General features: G+C 43.6%; 1 protein-coding gene across 1 annotated transcript in view; it reads left to right on the top strand.

The window, feature by feature from the left end:
• The window catches only part of TEX14 (testis expressed 14, intercellular bridge forming factor), a gene marked incomplete at both ends in the record, with an annotated part of 71,739 nt that overhangs the window by 33,338 nt on the left and 21,313 nt on the right, over positions 1–17,088 (top strand). Inside the window, 7 exons of the mRNA XM_080679210.1 lie at positions 171–296; positions 493–581; positions 6,419–6,691; positions 7,746–7,846; positions 9,526–9,645; positions 12,022–12,088; positions 14,409–14,490. Coding sequence (XP_080535336.1) covers positions 171–296; positions 493–581; positions 6,419–6,691; positions 7,746–7,846; positions 9,526–9,645; positions 12,022–12,088; positions 14,409–14,490 — 858 coding nt within the window. The remainder of the gene's footprint in view (positions 1–170; positions 297–492; positions 582–6,418; positions 6,692–7,745; positions 7,847–9,525; positions 9,646–12,021; positions 12,089–14,408; positions 14,491–17,088) is intronic.

Below are 17,088 nucleotides of genomic sequence, written 5' to 3' on the forward strand. Positions count from 1 at the left end.
AAAAGGGGCTCTGCAACAGCCTAAGGACCAGGATTCTGTCTGGTGAAACTGTATTTTAATTGGTTTCTTCTACTTCTGAAAATCTCCCAAGAGCACCTTTATCTTGAAATCTGAATTTGGAAATTAAAAAGAAACAAGAAACCTTCTAACCCAGTCCTTTCATTTCTTAGCCAGGGACATCCTAGAGAGTCCAGTGCCCAAGCCAAAGTGACACAGCTGAATAGTTCACTCTTCACCATGTCAAACCACCCGAAGGGACCTCCAGTGACAGCCATCCCTGTTCAGGACTCTGCCAGGTAAGGAGTCTTGCTAGCTTACTGTTGGGGAGTGTGGTGCCACCTGGTGGCGAACAGGAGTCAGTGCAACCCCAGGAATGGTTCAGTCCTCTGGGTGGGCTGGTGGGCTAAGGTTGTTGAGTCAAGGACTTGAGCAAACTGATGTGTTTGTGTCCACCCTGCTCCCCTCCCCCTTCAAAAAACCTATACAATTTAGGATCAACATGGAATCTTTGTCTTCTGAAATATATAATACAAAGTCAAGAAATAATGAAGATGTTGGAAAGGTACACTTAAAATGGAAAAGTGAGTATAAAGTCATGGGTTCTGTTGGACAAAATGAAATTTAAAGTATATTTCTAACCTGGTTGTTATCTCTTAAGTACACAGCACTATCCTCCCACATTCTTTTCTTCTGTTAGCTTGTTCCATTTTAAAAGCAAAGCCTTTCTGATTACTAACTGCAGAAGAGAAATGCTTTTTTTCACTTCTAGACCATATAAGAAATGTTTCTGTTATATATGGATTTAAATTACATAACAAGTGTAGTAAACATGTACAATATGGGTATTTGATATATACCATTATTAATTTAGAAACACTGCAGTGTCACTTTCACATATCCTGTGGGCATTATCCTTTTGTCTCAGTTTTATTTATTTATTATTTATTTATTTTTTAAATAAATCTTTATTCAGATTATTACAATTGTTTCTCCTTTCCACCCCATAGCTCCCCTCCACTCGGTTCCCACCCCACCTTCTGCCCTTACCCCCCCCCCCACTGTCCTCATCCATGGGTGTATGATTTTTGTCCAGTCTCTTCCTGAACCCCCCATACTCCTTTCCCCCTGAGAATTATCAGTTCACTCCCTTTCTATGCCCCTGCTTCTATTATATTCACCAGATTATTCTGTTCCTCAGGTTTTTAATTCACTTGATTTTTAGGTTCACTTGTTGATAGATATGTATTTGTTGTTCATAATTTTTATCTTTACTTTTTTCTTCTTCCTCTTCTTTAAGAATACCTTTCAGCATTTCATATAATACTGGTTTGGTGGTGATGAACTCCTTTAGCTTTTTCTTATCTGTGAAGCTCTTTATCTGCCCTTCAATTCTGAATGATAGCTTTGCTGGGTAGAGTAATCTTGGTTGTAGGTTCTTGCTATTCATCACTTTGAAAATTTCTTGACACTCCCGTCTGGCCTGCATAGTTTCTGTTGAGAAATCAGCTGACAATTGTATGGGTGCTCCCTTGTAGGTAATTAACTGTTTTTCTCTTGCTGCTTTTAATATTCTCTCTCTGTCTTTTGCTCTTGGCATTTTAATTATGATGTGTCTTGGTGTGGTCCTCTTTGGATTCCTTTTGTTTGGGGTTCTGTGGGCTTCCTGGACTTGTAAGTCTATTTCTTTCACCAGGTGAGGGAAGTTTTCGGTCATTATTTCTTCAAATAGGTTTTCAGTATCTTGCTCTCTCTCTTCTTCTGGCACCCCCATAATTCTGATGTTGGTACGCTTGAAGTTGTCACAGAGTCTTCTTACACTATCTTCAAATTTTTGGATTTTTTTTTCTTTTTGCTTTTTCGGTTGAGTGTTTTTTGCTTCTTTGTATTTCAATTCTTTGACTTGATTCTTGTGTTCCTCTAGTCTGTTGTTGGGTCTCTGTATAATATTTTTTATTTCAGTCAGTGTATGTTTAATTTCTAGTTGGTCCTTTTTCATATCCTCGAGGGTCTCGTTATATTTATCGGCCTTTTCTAGGATATTCTTGAAAAGCCTTATAACCGTGGTTTTGAATTCTATATCCAGTCGTTTGTTTTCCTCCATTTCTTTCGTTTGTGATCTGTTTCTTTGACGCGGCATTTTCACTGCTTCCCTGAGTTGGTAGGGTAGATATGTGTGCTAGGTTTCCTATATGGCCCAGTGGGTCGGCCTCCCCAGTTAACCTGAGGTGGACACTCTTGGTGCACCCCTTTGTGGACTGTGTGTACAGCCTTGTTGCAGTTAAGTCTTGATTGTTGTTGGTATCACTGGGAGGAATTGACCTCCAGGCCAGTTGGCTGTAGGGATCAGCTGTGTCTACACTGGGAGAAGTTTGGTGTTGGAGACAGCCTTATAGGATTAGAGTTGCCAAATTGCAATAGCCTCTGTGCTCAGCTTGGATGGGGTGGAGTCTCAGGGCCGAGCAGACAGTCTTGGCTTCCAGTCAGCCTTGCCCTTGCGCGCGTGCGCGCCTGCAGACCTTTGCCTTCCCCGGCTCCCGAGTCTCCGCCCGAGAGTCCAGATTCCCCCCACAAGAGCGTGGGTCCCCAGGGGCTCGCCTGGAACTGGGGTTCAGTGCAGTCAGAACTGGGGCTCAGTGCAGTCAGGAGCTTCTGACTCCCTTCCACTAGGGAAAGCCTGTGGCAACCTCTTCAGCCTTTGTGCGCACTGGCATGCGCGCGCCTGCAGACCCCTGCCCGCCGGGGCTCCCCCGGGTCTCCCCCGGGTCTCCGAGTCTCCGGGTGCCTTTCTCTCTACCTGACAGTCCAGACTCCCCCTGTATGAGCCTGGGTCCATGGGGTTTCGCCCGGGACTGGGGTTCAGTGCAGTCAGAACTGGGGTTCAGTGCAGTCGGGGGCTTCCTTCCCCCTTCCACCAGAGAAAGTCAGCCAGGCTCTCAGCCGCCCTTCCTCTCTGCGCGCACAAAGATCCTTTGCCGTACCTCCAATTCTCTGTGAGCTTTTCTCTTTCCTTCTAGTTGTAGAATCTTCACTCAGCCAGCTTTCCTGTGGTTCTGGATGGTGTCCGTTCTGTCTTTTAGTTGTAGTTTTGAAATTGTTGTGCGAGGCAGCAGTTTAGGTGCTTACCTATGCCGCCATCTTGGTTTCTCTTCAGTTTTATCTTGTGAGCTTAAAAGGATATGATGTCCATGCCTTTTAAAAAATATTTTTATTAATTTCAGAGAGGAAGGGAGAGGGAGAGATAGAAACATCAATGATGAGAATCATTGATCGGCTGCCTCTTACACCCCCCCCCCTCTACTGGAGATTGAACCCGAAACCCAGGCACGTGCCCTTGACTGGAATTGAACCCAGGACCCTTCAGTCCGCAGGCCGACGCTCTACCACTGAGTCAAACCAGCTAGGCACAATGTTTATGCTTTTTAAAAAAAACCACAAATGCTAAGTACATTAGCAGAAGTATAGAACATTTGGAATGAAAACACACACATATATGCACATCCCCAAAATATGAACTCATCATGGCCTAGAAAGCCTAGACAAACTCAAATAGAATCCTGTGGAATCTCTACTGACGGGGCTTTAGGTGTCATTTTCTTGTGACATCTTCAGAGCAAGAAGGTCCATCTACAAGTTTTCTGCTGCCTGGACGTCAGCAACAAGGGCTGTAACTAACTGAAATTATTTTTTCTTTCTTTTTAATTTAATAAATCTTTATTGTTCAGATTATTACAATTGTTACTCTTTTTTCCCCCATGGCTCCCCTTCACCCAGTTCCCACCCCACCCTCTGCCCTTACCCTCCCCACTGTCCTCATCCATAGGTGTATGATTTTTGTCCAGTCTCTTCCCACACCCCCAACTACCCTTTCCCCCCGAGAATTGTCAGTCCACTCCCTTTCTATGCCCCTTATTCTATTATATTCACCAGTTAATTCTGTTCATCAGATTTTTTTATTCACTTGATTTTTTAGATTCACTTGTTGATAGATATGTATTCGTTGTTCATAATTTTTATCTTTACCTTTTTCTTCTTTTTCCTCTTCTTTAAGAATGCCTTTCAGCATTTCATATAATACTGGTTTGGTGGTGATGAACTCCTTTAGCTTTTTCTTATCTGTGAAGCTCTTTATCTGCCCTTTAATTCTGAATGATAGCTTTGCTGGGTAGAGTAATCTTGGTTGTAGGTTCTTGCTATTCATCACATTGAAAATTTCTTGCCACTCCCGTCTGGCCTGCATAGTTTCTGTTGAGAAATCCGCTGACAGTCGTATGGGTGCTTCCTTATAGGTAACTAACTGTTTTTCTTTTGCTGCTTTTAATATTCTCTCTTTGTCTTTTGCTCTTGGCATTTTAATTATGATGTGTCTTGGTGTGGTCCTCTTTGGATTCCTTTTGTTTGGGGTTCTGTGCGCTTCCTGGACTTGTAAGTCTATTTCTTTCACCAGGTGGGGGAAGTTTTCTGTCATTATTTCTTCCAATAGGTTTTCAGTATCTTGCTCTCTCTCTTCTTCTGGCACCCCCGTAATTTGGATGTTGGTATGCTTGAAGTTGTCCCAGAGGCTCCTTACACTATCTTCAAATTTTTGGATTCTTTTTTCTTTTTGCTTTTCCGGTTGAGTGTTTTTTGCTTCTTTGTATTTCAAATCTTTGACTTGATTCTTGCGTTCCTCTAGTCTGCTGTTAGGTCTCTGTATAATATTTCTTATTTCAGTCAGTGTATGTTTAATTTCTAGTTGGTCCTTTTTCATATCCTCTAGGGTCTCGCTAAATTTATTGGCCTTTTCTAGGAAATTCTTGAAAAACCTTGTAACTGTGGTTTTGAACTCTATATCCAGTTGTTTGTTTTCCTCCATTTATTTTGTTTGTGATCTGTTTCTTTGTCTTCGAATTTTGCTGCTTCCCTGAGTTGGTAGGGTAGTTTTGTGTGCTAGGGGTCCTATATGGCCCAGTGGGTCGGCCTCCCCAGTTACCTGAGGTGGACACTCTTGGTGCACCCCTTTGTGGACTGTGTGTACAGCCTTGTTGTAGTTAAGTCTTGATTGTTGTTGGTATCACTGGGAGGAATTGACCTCCAGGCCAGTTGGCTGTAGGGATCAGCTGTGTCTACGCCGGGAGAACTTCTGTGCTGGAGACAGCCTTATGAGACAAGACTTGCAAAATTGCAAAAGCCTCTGTGCTCAGCTTGCTTGGGGCGGAGTCTCAGGGCTGAGCAGACAGTCTTGGCTTCCCGTCAGCCCTGCCCTCTGAGGCCCCTGGGTCTCAGTGTTCCTCAGTAATCGCTGCAAGCACCTCTGAGAGAAAGCCACCCTTGAGTTTTGCCCGCTGCCAGACAGTCCAGTTTATCCCCCAATGAATCTGGATTCCCAGATTCTCGCCCGAAACTGGAGTTCAGCGCAGTCGGGAGCTTCCAGTTCCCTCCAGCTAGAGAAAGCCAGCGGCACACTCAGCAGTCAGTCCTCTCTGCATTCACTTGCATGCGTGCCTCCAGACCTCTGCCTTTCGCGGCTCCCCTGAGTTTCCGCCTGATAGTCCAGATTCCTCCCCATAAGAGCCTGGGTCCCCAGGGGCTCGCCCAGAACTGGGGTTCAGTGCAGTCAGAACTGGGGTTCACTGCATTCGGGGGCTTCCTTCTCCCTCTCGCCTGGAGGAATTGACCTCCAGGCCAATTGGCTGTGAGGATCAGCTGTGTCTACGCTGGGAGAACTTCTGTGCTGGAGACACCTTTATGAGACAAGACTTGCAAAAGCCTCTGTGCTCAGCTTGGATGGGGCAGAGTCTCAGGGCGGAGCAGACAGCATTGGTTTCCCATCAGCCCTGCCCTAATAGGCCCCTGTGTCTCAGTGTCCTGTGGTAATCACAAGCACCTCTGAGAGAAAGCCGCCCTCGAGTTCTGCCCGCTGCCAGACAGTCCAGTTTCTCCAAGAATGAGTCTGGGTCCCCAGAGCTTTTGTCTCCCTCCCACTTGAGAAAGCCAGCTGCGAACTCCATTGCCGCCCTCTCCACACGCACCTCGGTACATCTGCCTCCTGCAGCTCCTTTGAGTCTCAGTGTGCTTTTCTCTTTCCTTCTAGTTGTAGAATTTCCATTCAGCCAGCCTTCCTGTGGTTCTGGATGATGTCCGTTTTGTCTTTTAGTTGTAGTTTTGAAGTTGTTGTACAAGGCAGCAGTTTAGGTGTTTACCTATGCCGCCATCTTGGTTTCTCGATAACTGAAATTCTTTTGCCCTTTATTCACTCTGTCATCAATTCTCTCCCCTCTTCAAGCAAAACAGGGTAAGCTACAGGTGATGCAATTCTAAAAAGGCATATTTTTGTGACAATATGAGCTATAAAAGTATTATATAGCTCTTTAAGAATCAAAAGCTTTTGTTTCCAATGTCCATGGTGCTGTTTTAAATAACGACTTTCTTTTGTATCCAGTGGAGGTTAAAAAAATGGCGGAGAAAGCAGCTACTGGGCAGCTGGCTGTCCCTCCTTGGCATCCTCAGAGTAGTTCGACTTTAGAGAATGAGGCTGAAAACGAGCCTGATCCCTTGCTGCAGCCTCCCATTAGGGACCCTAAGAATGTGACTTGGCAGTATGTTATAGAGTATTCCAGGGAAAATGCGCCAGGAGGAAATGGCAAGCGTGACAAAACAGACAGTGGTGACCATGAGGACGACCAGCATGGCAGACAGCCTGGAAGCTTCCCCAGTAAGTTCAGTTGGAGGACTTGGGATAGGTAAACTCTATCACATAGTCAGCTCTCAAAATTAAGAAAACCTCCTGGAATATTTCCTTTGCTTGTTCCTCTCCTTCCCAACTGTCTGGGAACCCTGCGTTCCAGGGGAAAGCAACATACCCTTTTGATCCCACTGTCCCTCCCACAGGTAAAGAAATCCAGAGATTCATGAGTTTTTCTACTGCTGGAGCAGAACCATTTTTTCAAATGATGTAAAATAATCCCCATGCACTGAACCTGGGACTGGGTGTAACCTAGCAAGGAATTGAACCTTTCTTACCTGAGGGCAGTGGTGGACAGTCCTTCCTACTGCCCATTTCTTTGCATTGCACTTTAAGCTGGAAAAATTCCACTGGCTCCCAGAGAGTCTATGCCAGAAGAACTTTGGGCTATCATCACTTTATAGATTTCTACGTTAAAACTGCAGGATGTGTATTTCCACCTGGTAATTTGCTCGCAATCAAGACATAGGATGTTATTTCACAGTTGTTTACAAGCCAAAGAAAGGTACATCTAAAATGATCATCTATTTTAGGAAGAAAATCTATTAGCTTAGTGGTGTGTGTTTTTTTGGTACTTTTTAGAGCTTGTCAAGCAAGCCCCATATTTGGCTGGGTGGATGACCCAGAGATGCATATTGGGGCCAGACTATACTAACAGTCTTCTCTCTCTAGACCAGAGGTAGGGAATCTGGCCCATGGGCCATATAAGGCTCATGAAATCATTGGGTCTGGCCCTGCCAAGGCATGAGGGGTGAGTTAATTAAATGTTTGACCAAATATAGCAGGCTAATGTTTAAGTTGATAATTTTGTATGGCCTGCGAATGATGTTATAAATATCCAAATGGCCCTTGGCAGAAACAAGGTTCCCCACCCCTGCTCTAGACTGAACCTGACCAGGCCAATTGGGATGTGGCCACGCTTAGCAGAATATGCATGCATCTCTTCTCTCACGCTGCCCTTGCCCTTTCATGCCATCTGAATACCTCAGAATGACTATGGCCTTGATTGTGTTATGATCATTAGGTATCAGTCACCCGTCTCCCAGAAAAAATGAGGAGCCAGAGCATACTGAAGTCTTTCAAGCACGTTCTGAAGCATCTGTGGTCACTGAGAAATCTTGCAGCGTAAGTAATATGTTCCAGAGAGCCAAGTTGAATCCAAGGACCTAATAAAGTAGAAATGAGGTGTTGCTATGTATTATGATATGGAAATAATATCTGAGGTAGTACTTTCTTGTTGGAGTATGTGCCTTCATGTCTCTGATGTGAATGAAGAAGTCTTTATCTCCCCGTGCTTTACTTTTTGAGTCAGTTCAACTCAAAGCGTTGTCTCTTGGAGCTTGGGGGGAACACAGACAAGTGTCAGATTCAGCTCTGGCTCTTGAGCTTCCCATCTAGTTGGGTGGACAAGACCAACTTGGAAATACAGCATGGGTTAGATACCAAAGCTGGTGGCCCAGCAGGTGACTGAGGCCAGATTGGAGAAGGAAAAGCAAGAACAGGATTATGATGAGAGCACCTTCACCTGGATGTCCTCTAAGACCCAGATTCCGCTCTCAACTCAGTGGAAGGAATATGTTTATGCCTGACAACTGCGCCACAGCAGGATCTGTGGGGTTCAGTCATTTCCTAGCATTTGCATTGAGGTTACAGCTTTGCTTCAGGGGTTTAACATATCCTTGAAGCCTGCAATTGGGCCACAGTCCAGCCTAACTAAGAAACCAAATTTTTTTTTATCATCATTGAATGGGGCCAGAATCACTTAATGAATATAAATAGCAATTGAGAATGAAACATTATAAAAATACAATTGTGATAACATATTAGGTCTTTCAAAGAACTTCCTACTGTATTTTAACACTGCACATAAACCACTCACAGGATAATTTATTCCTTCTATTACATGGCCTGGCTAGAGAAGCAGGTCTGTCAGGGAAGTGGGGGAAGGTATGGGAGGTCAGGCTTGTCAGAAGTTTCAATTTGATATGAGAGATAAGGAGAGCAGATACTAAGTGCCCAGGAAGAGGAAATATGTGGCAAAAGCATTGTCTAAGGAAATAAACCACAAAACCTCTGCAAAGGAATGATTGAGGGTGAGGAAAGGAGCCAGTTGCCTGCCATGTAGGGATCAGGGCCTGTAGAGAAATGAGCAGAAAAGGAAGGGGTGGAGCAGAGATGCTGAAGAAATAACTGTTATGTTAAAATTTTTAATTTTGGGGCTTGGCCCGTGTGGCTCAGTAGTTGAACACTGACGCATGAACCGAGAAGTCCTGGTTCTCTCTCTAAAAATTAATGAAAAAATATCCTTGGGTGAGGATTAACAAAAAATAATTAAAAAACATTTTTTTGCTTTCACTATTGAGGTTGCATTGCTATTTTAAAAATCATGATCCTCCCCCCCACTTTAAACTGTAACAACACCTGAGGGACTCCCTAGTTCTGAGCGGTCTCAGCCTTCTCATCTGGAGGATTATGCCACCACATGGACTGCGGCTATGAGCTTAAATTCATTCCTCAGATTGAGTTGTCTAGGGCCTTTCTTCTTACTGAGAATTTTGGAGCAGAAAGGTTGTTCAACCCCTTCCCCCTTCACCAAGACTCAGGATGGTCCTTCTGTTCACAGCTCATGGTGGGGAAGGAGGGAAGAGGCAGGTGTGCAAGCAGGCAGGAAGAGCCAGCTCAGAGAGGGTCACCCTGACTGCTGGGTAATGTTAGATACCCTGTTATTAACACTGCATCCCGCTATAAAGGGATTTCTTTACCATGAACACCAACTTAAAAACAATGTCCTGCATTACCAATAGGATCAGTCCTGGCCATCAATTGGTTCACTGGAGTCTTCAGAGGACATAAGAGATGAATTTTTAACACCAGACAATGAATATTTTTATTCCCCAACTGCTCAAGAAAACTTAGCTCTAGAGGTAAGAATTTACAGTTCAGAGTAAGGCACATTTTCAGCTTTCTCCATCGCCTTATTCCTTAAAAAAATTTTTTTTATTGATTTCAGAGAGGAAGGGAGAGGGAGAGAGAGATAGAAACATCAGTGATGAGAGAAGATCATTGATTGGCTATCTTCTGCATGCCCCCTACTGGGGATCAAGCCCATAACCCAGGCATGTGCCCTTGACCAGGAATCGAACTGTGATCTGTTGGTTCATAGGTCAAGGCTCAACCACTAAACCATGCCAGTGGGTGCCTTATTCCTTTTAAATTATTTCTATTGAGGAAAAATAGCTTACATATCAAAGTATATAATGTCAACTTAATCATTATTTTCATGCACTTTGAAAAAAATCTGAAAAATAAGACTTGAGAATGGAAGGTCAAATGTATTTTCTCCCAAATGCATGGTCCCTGCATTTATTTATACAACACAATGTACTTTTTTCAAAGCACTTTTCTTTATCTTACCTAAGTCACATATTCTTTCTGGGGGCAGAAAAGGATCTGCTATTATTTTTCTGTGTAAAGAAGAACTGGTGATCGTAGATGTGGGGAATTAGCCCTGGCCTGCTAGGCTTTCCTGGTGGGAGAGCCAGAATTAGAGCAAGGGTCCCTCAGTGAATGTGAATCTGTCCAGCACACTAGGTTTTCTCGGGAATCTAGCTTTAGCAAGAACCTATTTGTACAGAGTATCCTATATAATAATCCTATATAATAAAGAGGGAATATGAAAATTGACCATCACTCAGTCACAAAGATGGCGGCACCCAGTCCCCTCAGTCCTGCCGGAGTCCCCCAGTCCTTTTAGCCCTCGCCACAGAGAGGGGCAAGCAGGCCCCCGCAGAGAGCAGACAGCAGGGCCTGTGGTGGCGTTGAGCAGGCAGGTCCACAGAGAGCAGAGAATCACGGGGAGCGGGCCTAAACTGTCAGTTAGGACATCCCCTGAGGGCTCCCAGATTGGAGAGGATGCAGGTCGGGCTGAGGGCCCCCCCCCACACCGGTGCATGAAGTTTGTGCACCAGGCCTCTAGTTTTCTTTTATAAAATGAAACTCATTGGATTTACTTATATAATTTCTACCTCACCTCCTCACTAATCTGCCACCCTTGTTGGATCTTTTACCAGTATGGAAGGTGGGGTAGAGGAAAGGGAAGATCATCTATGTCAGTCACAACATTTGACTGACAAGAGTTCAGTGATGCATCAAAAAGCATTACTTCCACTTGTCTGTGCTTCTGAAAACTCAGAGCAGTTTCTATTATTAATCCTTTAAACGTTCTTGATTTTACTGTGAGCAGGCTGGGACATTATGAAGATATTTTTTAAAATATATATATTTTTATTGATTTCAGAGAAGAAGGGAGAGGGAGAAAGAGAGAGAAACATCAGTGATGAGAGAGAATCATTGATCGGCTGCCTCCTGCACGCCCCCTACTGGGGATCAAGCCCACAACCCAGGCATGTGCCCTTGACCAGAATCGAACCTGGGATCCTTCAGTCCACAGGCTGATGCTCTATCCACTGAGCAAAACCAGCTGGGGCTGAAAATCTTTAGTAAAAAGATATAATATATATGTGTATATACAGAGTATATACATATATAAAAAGTATAACATAGAAAAAGTACACAGATCTTAAGTGTTCAGCTCATGAACTTTCACAAAGTGAATACATACATGTAACCAGCACCCAGATCAAGAAACAGAACATTGCCCTAACTGGTTTGGCTTAGAGCATCAGCTTGCGGACTGAAAGGTCCCAGGTTCGATTCCGGTCAAGGGCATGTACCTTAGTTGCGGGCACATCCCCAGTAGGAGGTGTGCAGGAGGCAGCTGATCGATGTTTCTCTCTCATCGATATTTCTAACTCTCTATCTCTCTCCCTTCCTCTCTGTAAAAAAGCAATAAAATATATTAAAAAAACCAAAACAGAACATTATTGGTTCCAGAAAAGACCCACTTTGTGCCTCCTCCCCATCACTGCCTCCCTTCAAAGGAACCAGTGTTCTGACTTCTTATCCCACGGAGTAGCTTTGCAGTCTGGGCCATTTTTCTAGCTCTTTGGCTCTTCTGATAAAGCTCCCAGGAATCAGAACATCTTTGTTGGAAAGTTGGGGTGAGGAGTGTATAATGATGAAGGGAAAGTCACATTACAGTGGAAGGTGGGGGGAGCCCTTGTTGAGGAGGAACATATAGTGCAAATAAGTACTTAGTGTCTGCAAAGCAGGCTTATTCTTTTCCTATGAAATATGCAGAAATCTTATGAAACCATTTTCAAGGTTTAAGGACATCTGGAAATTCTCAACTTTTTGATGATATGTCTGCCTCCACTGAGCCTCCTTTCTTTCTTTTGTAGACCTCAAGTCCCATAGAAGAGGACTTCGAAGGAATACAAGATGCATATGCTCAATGTCAAGTCTCTGGTAATAGCCATTAGGGCAGATTCCTTGGAGAATCACTTGCCTTCACTTTGTGTCGAAACACGGATGTTTGGAGTTGGAGTGGTCCTTAGAGATAATGTCTCCAGGCCTTTCATTTTACAAATTAGAAAACCTAGGCTCAGTGTTGTCCCTTCATTAGAATTAACCTCTTGCCCCTCACCTGCCTCAAGACATCCATGTTATCTATACCTCCCCTTGAGTTCTTATGGCATGTGTTGAAGTTGTTTCTTTTTTTTACTCTAGTCTTTCACTAGATTTAAGGCTTCTTCATGGCACATATTAGGTGTTCAGTTATCTTTGCTGAGCTGACCTGAAGGATTTGTCCAGCCCACAGAGCTAGTTATTGACACAACCAAAACTAGAACTTGGTTTCTATGTCCTTCTCCACTCCAAAAGGCAGAGTTTCACCGTCATTTTCCTTTGCTTGCTTGGCATCTTAGCAAAGAGTTAAAAACAGCCAGTAGTGCAGAGTCAGCAGCATAACATCCTTCCCTTGGGAGGGCTTCGGTTCTATATAGCTTAGCAGCTGCTTTCTGTTACATGGCAAGTTAACCTTGGATCAGCAGCCGGGTGTGGCACAAGACAAGATATAAGTGAATCACTGATTCTGATACAGACATTTAAAAATTGTATACTTTTGTATGCTCTTTTAAGGTATGTAACCATCTGTTTTAAAACCAGAGTTATCCACCTACCAAGCCATATAGCTGTCCATAGTCATGTCTCAACACTCTGCCACTAGCCAGGCAGGGCGAGCTTGGGCTGTGAACTCCTCTTCCTACTGCTGCACACTCCAGCTTCCATCTCTAACCTGACCCAGCCCTGGAAATCATCTGGTCTGGTCCTGCCAGGGCAATTTCAGGTGGACTAGAAATTCAATAAATCTAGGAGCCTTTTTCATAGCAACATAAATTTATATTAAGTGAATGATGTTATAAATATCCAAACAGCATTTGGCAGAAAAAAGGTTCCCCACCCTGTTTTAGATGAACAGTTAAATTCTCAGGATAATAAGTATTAAAAGTCCACAGACCTAGGTCTTGGGCCACCTACTTCCTTTTGAGGAGCCTCTATCCATGATCACTTTCTGGGTGAGCCTGGCCAGCACATGGCCACTTCACTTATGTTTGGAAGAGGGCCGAGTGGAATAGAGAAGTTTGGGGCAGACAGGTCAGAAAACCTGGGTTCCATCCAAACATCTGCAGTACACAAAGAAGCCTCTGATGTCTACTGTTTCATTCCTTCAGCCCTTTCTTCCCCTTATTCTGCTAGGACTCTAATATATACCCTCTCCACACCAGGCGATGAAATAAGGGTAACAATTGGACACATGCTGGCTTCCAAGCCCACTTCTGCCACTGATTCTTTTTCTTTCTGGATGACCTTGGGCAAGTCACTTCACCCGAGGTTCCACTGTCCCCTTGTATAAAGTAAAGGAGATGGTCAGACTCTAAAATCCCTAAATCCCCCTCCTGCTCTAAGTTGTGCTTATTAGGAATTCATTTATGCTTTCTAGTATTTGAAAGAGGGTCACAGGAAGAACCCCAGTGTGCCTTCACCGATAGGTAGGGTTTCAGAGCTCCTTGGTACCTGCTTAAGGTGGCGTTGTTCTTGTGGGCCTCCCCATTACCCACCAGACTACCTGTACCTAAGGAATGGCAGGGGGATCATGAGCATTTGCCAGCAGGGCAGGCTGCTCTGCCCCCTTCTCTGTAAGCCACAGCGGTACAGTGGTGGGAAGGAAAATGGACACTGGCCCTGTCTGCCCAGAGGTCTGCACAGTATCTCTGAGCATCTGGGAGGACAGTAGACAGTTGAATTAGTTCCTTAGTACTCAAGACCCCAGCCCTAATCCTTAAGTGGTTTTTGATGGCCAAGAGGCACAGTTAGCACCCTGGGAATGCTCAGCTAATGGTCTTTTCTATTTGGGCTCTTTAGTGAACAAACAGTTCTTGGTTTCAACGCCCCCTGGTGTCTGTTGACAGGAACCAGATCAGTTTGCCTTCCTGAAAAGACAAAACAACATTTGTCTCCAAAAATAACTGTGTGGTTATGACTGGAAGGCCAGTAAATGGCTTGCTTGTATTCTGAGTGTCAGAGTTCTCCCCTCTGAGCAAGAAAAACAAACTTTTGGAGCAAAAACCCCTTCTGCGGCACTCAATCCAAACCCAATTAGGAAGCACTTCTGTTTATCCAGATTATTTCTCATCTGAACAAGACCAAGGGAAAGGGAAGGGAATGAAAATAATAATCCGGGTTGGCAAAAATTAAGTAAAAAAACGCATTTGCTGTATTCTTTCAGGTGAAAAAAAGGTCCAGATGAGAAAAAGCTTTGGAAAGGATGCTAAGGTTTTGACCAGGTCTCAATTCCAAACTATACAAAGGTATGTGATATTTTATTCATAGTCTTAGACTCATAGAAGTAAAGTTAATTGGTGATAACACCCCATATTTATATATTCTCATCTTAAAATGTACTAGCCCCATGTTCTCAAAATTAGGTCTGGCAGATGAGCTTTGTTAGGACTTGTTCAGAATGTGAGCGGTCATGAAAGGCAGTCATTATCTGGATTCAGATCCTGGCTGCTTTCTGTCTGTGTGACCTTGGTCAGGTTTCTCAAGCCCTCTCTTCTATTTCCCTGTTTGTAAAATAGAAATAAGAATCTTGACTGAGAATGTTGACATAGGGACTAAAAGTAATAATATAACTCCGGGCATTTATCCCAGAGAAATGAAAACTTAAGCCCCCCAAAATACACACATGAAAATTATAGCTACTTTTTTTTGTTGCCAAAAACTGGAAACCCAGATTTTTTCTAATAAGGGAACGATTTAATAGGCTGTGATACACCATACTATGGAATTCTCTTCAGCATTAAGAAAGAATGAACAATGCCCTGGCTGGTGTGGCTCAGTTGGTTGGGCATCATCCTGTGCACTGAAAGGTTGCTGGTTCAATTCCCGGTCAAGGCACATGCCTGGGTTGAGGACTTGATCCCTAGTAGGGGACATGTAGCGGCAGCTGATCAATGTTCTGCTCTCACATCAATACCTCTCTCTTAAAAAAGAACATTTATTTTTAAATATTTTGTTTCTTGTATATGCCCTGACTGGGGATCAAACCTACAACCTGGATGTAATGAGACAATGCTCTAGCTAACTGAGCTACCCGGCCAGGAAAAAGAATGAACTATTGATACATGTGACAACTTGGATAAATCTCCAGAGAATTCTGCTGAGTGGAAAAATCAGTCCCCAAAAGTTATTTATATGATTTCACTTATATAACATTTTTGAAATGATAAAATCTACCTAATAAAAGAGTAACATGCTAATTGACTGTACCTTTGTGATGCCCACCAGCCAATCAGGAGTGAGTATGCAAACTAACCCAAACAAAGACGGTGGGTTAATTTGCATATGAAGGCACCAGGGGCGGGGCAGGATGCACCACCCCAGCCGCTCTGGGCCTCTGGGCAGTGTGGGAAGGCGGAAAGTCAGCACCGGGCCAGAGCGAAAAGGCGGCTTTGGCCAGAGCGAAGGCGATGCCAGCAGTGTGATCTAAATTACTAGCATCTCGCAATCAAGGGGAAGGAAGGCCCATTCTTGCACGAATCTTCATGCATCGGGCTTCTAGTTATAGAAATAAAGAAGAAATGAATTGTTTCCAGGAGTTAAGGAGGAGGTGGGTAGTGGGAGGGAAGTAGGCATGGCTATAAAAGGGTAACATTGGTGGTGGAAATGCCTCTGTCTTGATTATATTGGTGTCCATTTCTTGGTTGTGATATTGTTCTATAGATTTGCAAAATGTTTCCATTGAGGGAAGCTGGGTAAAGTGTATTTCTTAAAACTGCATGTGAATATAGTTATCTCAAAAGAAAGTTTAATTAAAAAACGAATAGATGTAAAGGGTCTAATACAGTAACATTTACTTTACTTTCCCCCTCTCTGAGCCTTAGTTTCCTTATCTATAATAATTATAGCTAGTATTTCCTATGCAGCCACCATATGCAAGTACTCTGTTTTATCAAATTTAATTCATAGAACAACCCTCTGAGGTACACACTGTTATCTCCATTTTGCCAGTAAGGAAAGCAAAGTTCAGAGAGTTTAAGTATTTTTTCTAAGGTTGAACAGTTGGTGAGTGGCTATTTCAGTCAAGAGAAGCTAGATTATGCTACATTACAATCCCCAAGTTTTAGTGGCTTAAAACAATGCAAGTTTATCTTTTGCTCATGCTCCTTGTCCATCATGGGACAGCCAGGAGTGTGCTGTGCTGTGTTACCTTCTATCAGAGATGCAAGCCAAGGATAGGGTCCATCCTGTGCATTCTTAATTGATGAGGAGGCAAAGAGGGGACAGTGAATTGTGCACTGTCCTTTAAAGTTTCTTCCCAAGAGTTACACACATCACTTTCACTTATATTTCACTGGTTAAAACAGGTTATGTGGCCATTTATGCAAATTAGGAGGGCCAAAAAGTGCTGGCCTACTGTGTGCTTAGAAGGAGAACAAATATTTTAGTGAATAGAATTAATAAAGTCACAACTCAACGTCAAAATCTATGCTCTTTTTCTTTTTCATTGGCCCCATAGGATTGTTGCAAAGATTAAAAATGTGAAAACATGGAAGGATTTAGGTGGGTCCTGGCTTATAGTTTGTGTTCAACAAGTATTGAAATTGAATCCTAAATACTGGTTCAAGTAGAAACAGGTCCTGTTTGTCTTCAGAATTCTTTCCTGGACACTCTGTGCCTGGAAGCTGTCTCACATGGTCAGGCCCATGACTGTGTCTCTTGCTCCAGCCTCCGTCTCCAGCCAAGTTCCTGTGCTCCATTGGTTTCCTCTGGAACTTGCTCACTGTCATATAACATCATCAGCTGCTTTCAGATGGGCTGACCCTTAGAGAATATTTATTCAGTCTCTAAGAGGAAACCGAGGCACAAAGCAGGGCCCAGACTTGCCTGAGGACATGTGGCTAGTT

This window comes from Plecotus auritus (assembly GCF_963455305.1).
Source record: "Plecotus auritus genome assembly, chromosome: 7".
NCBI lineage: Eukaryota > Metazoa > Chordata > Mammalia > Chiroptera > Vespertilionidae > Plecotus > Plecotus auritus.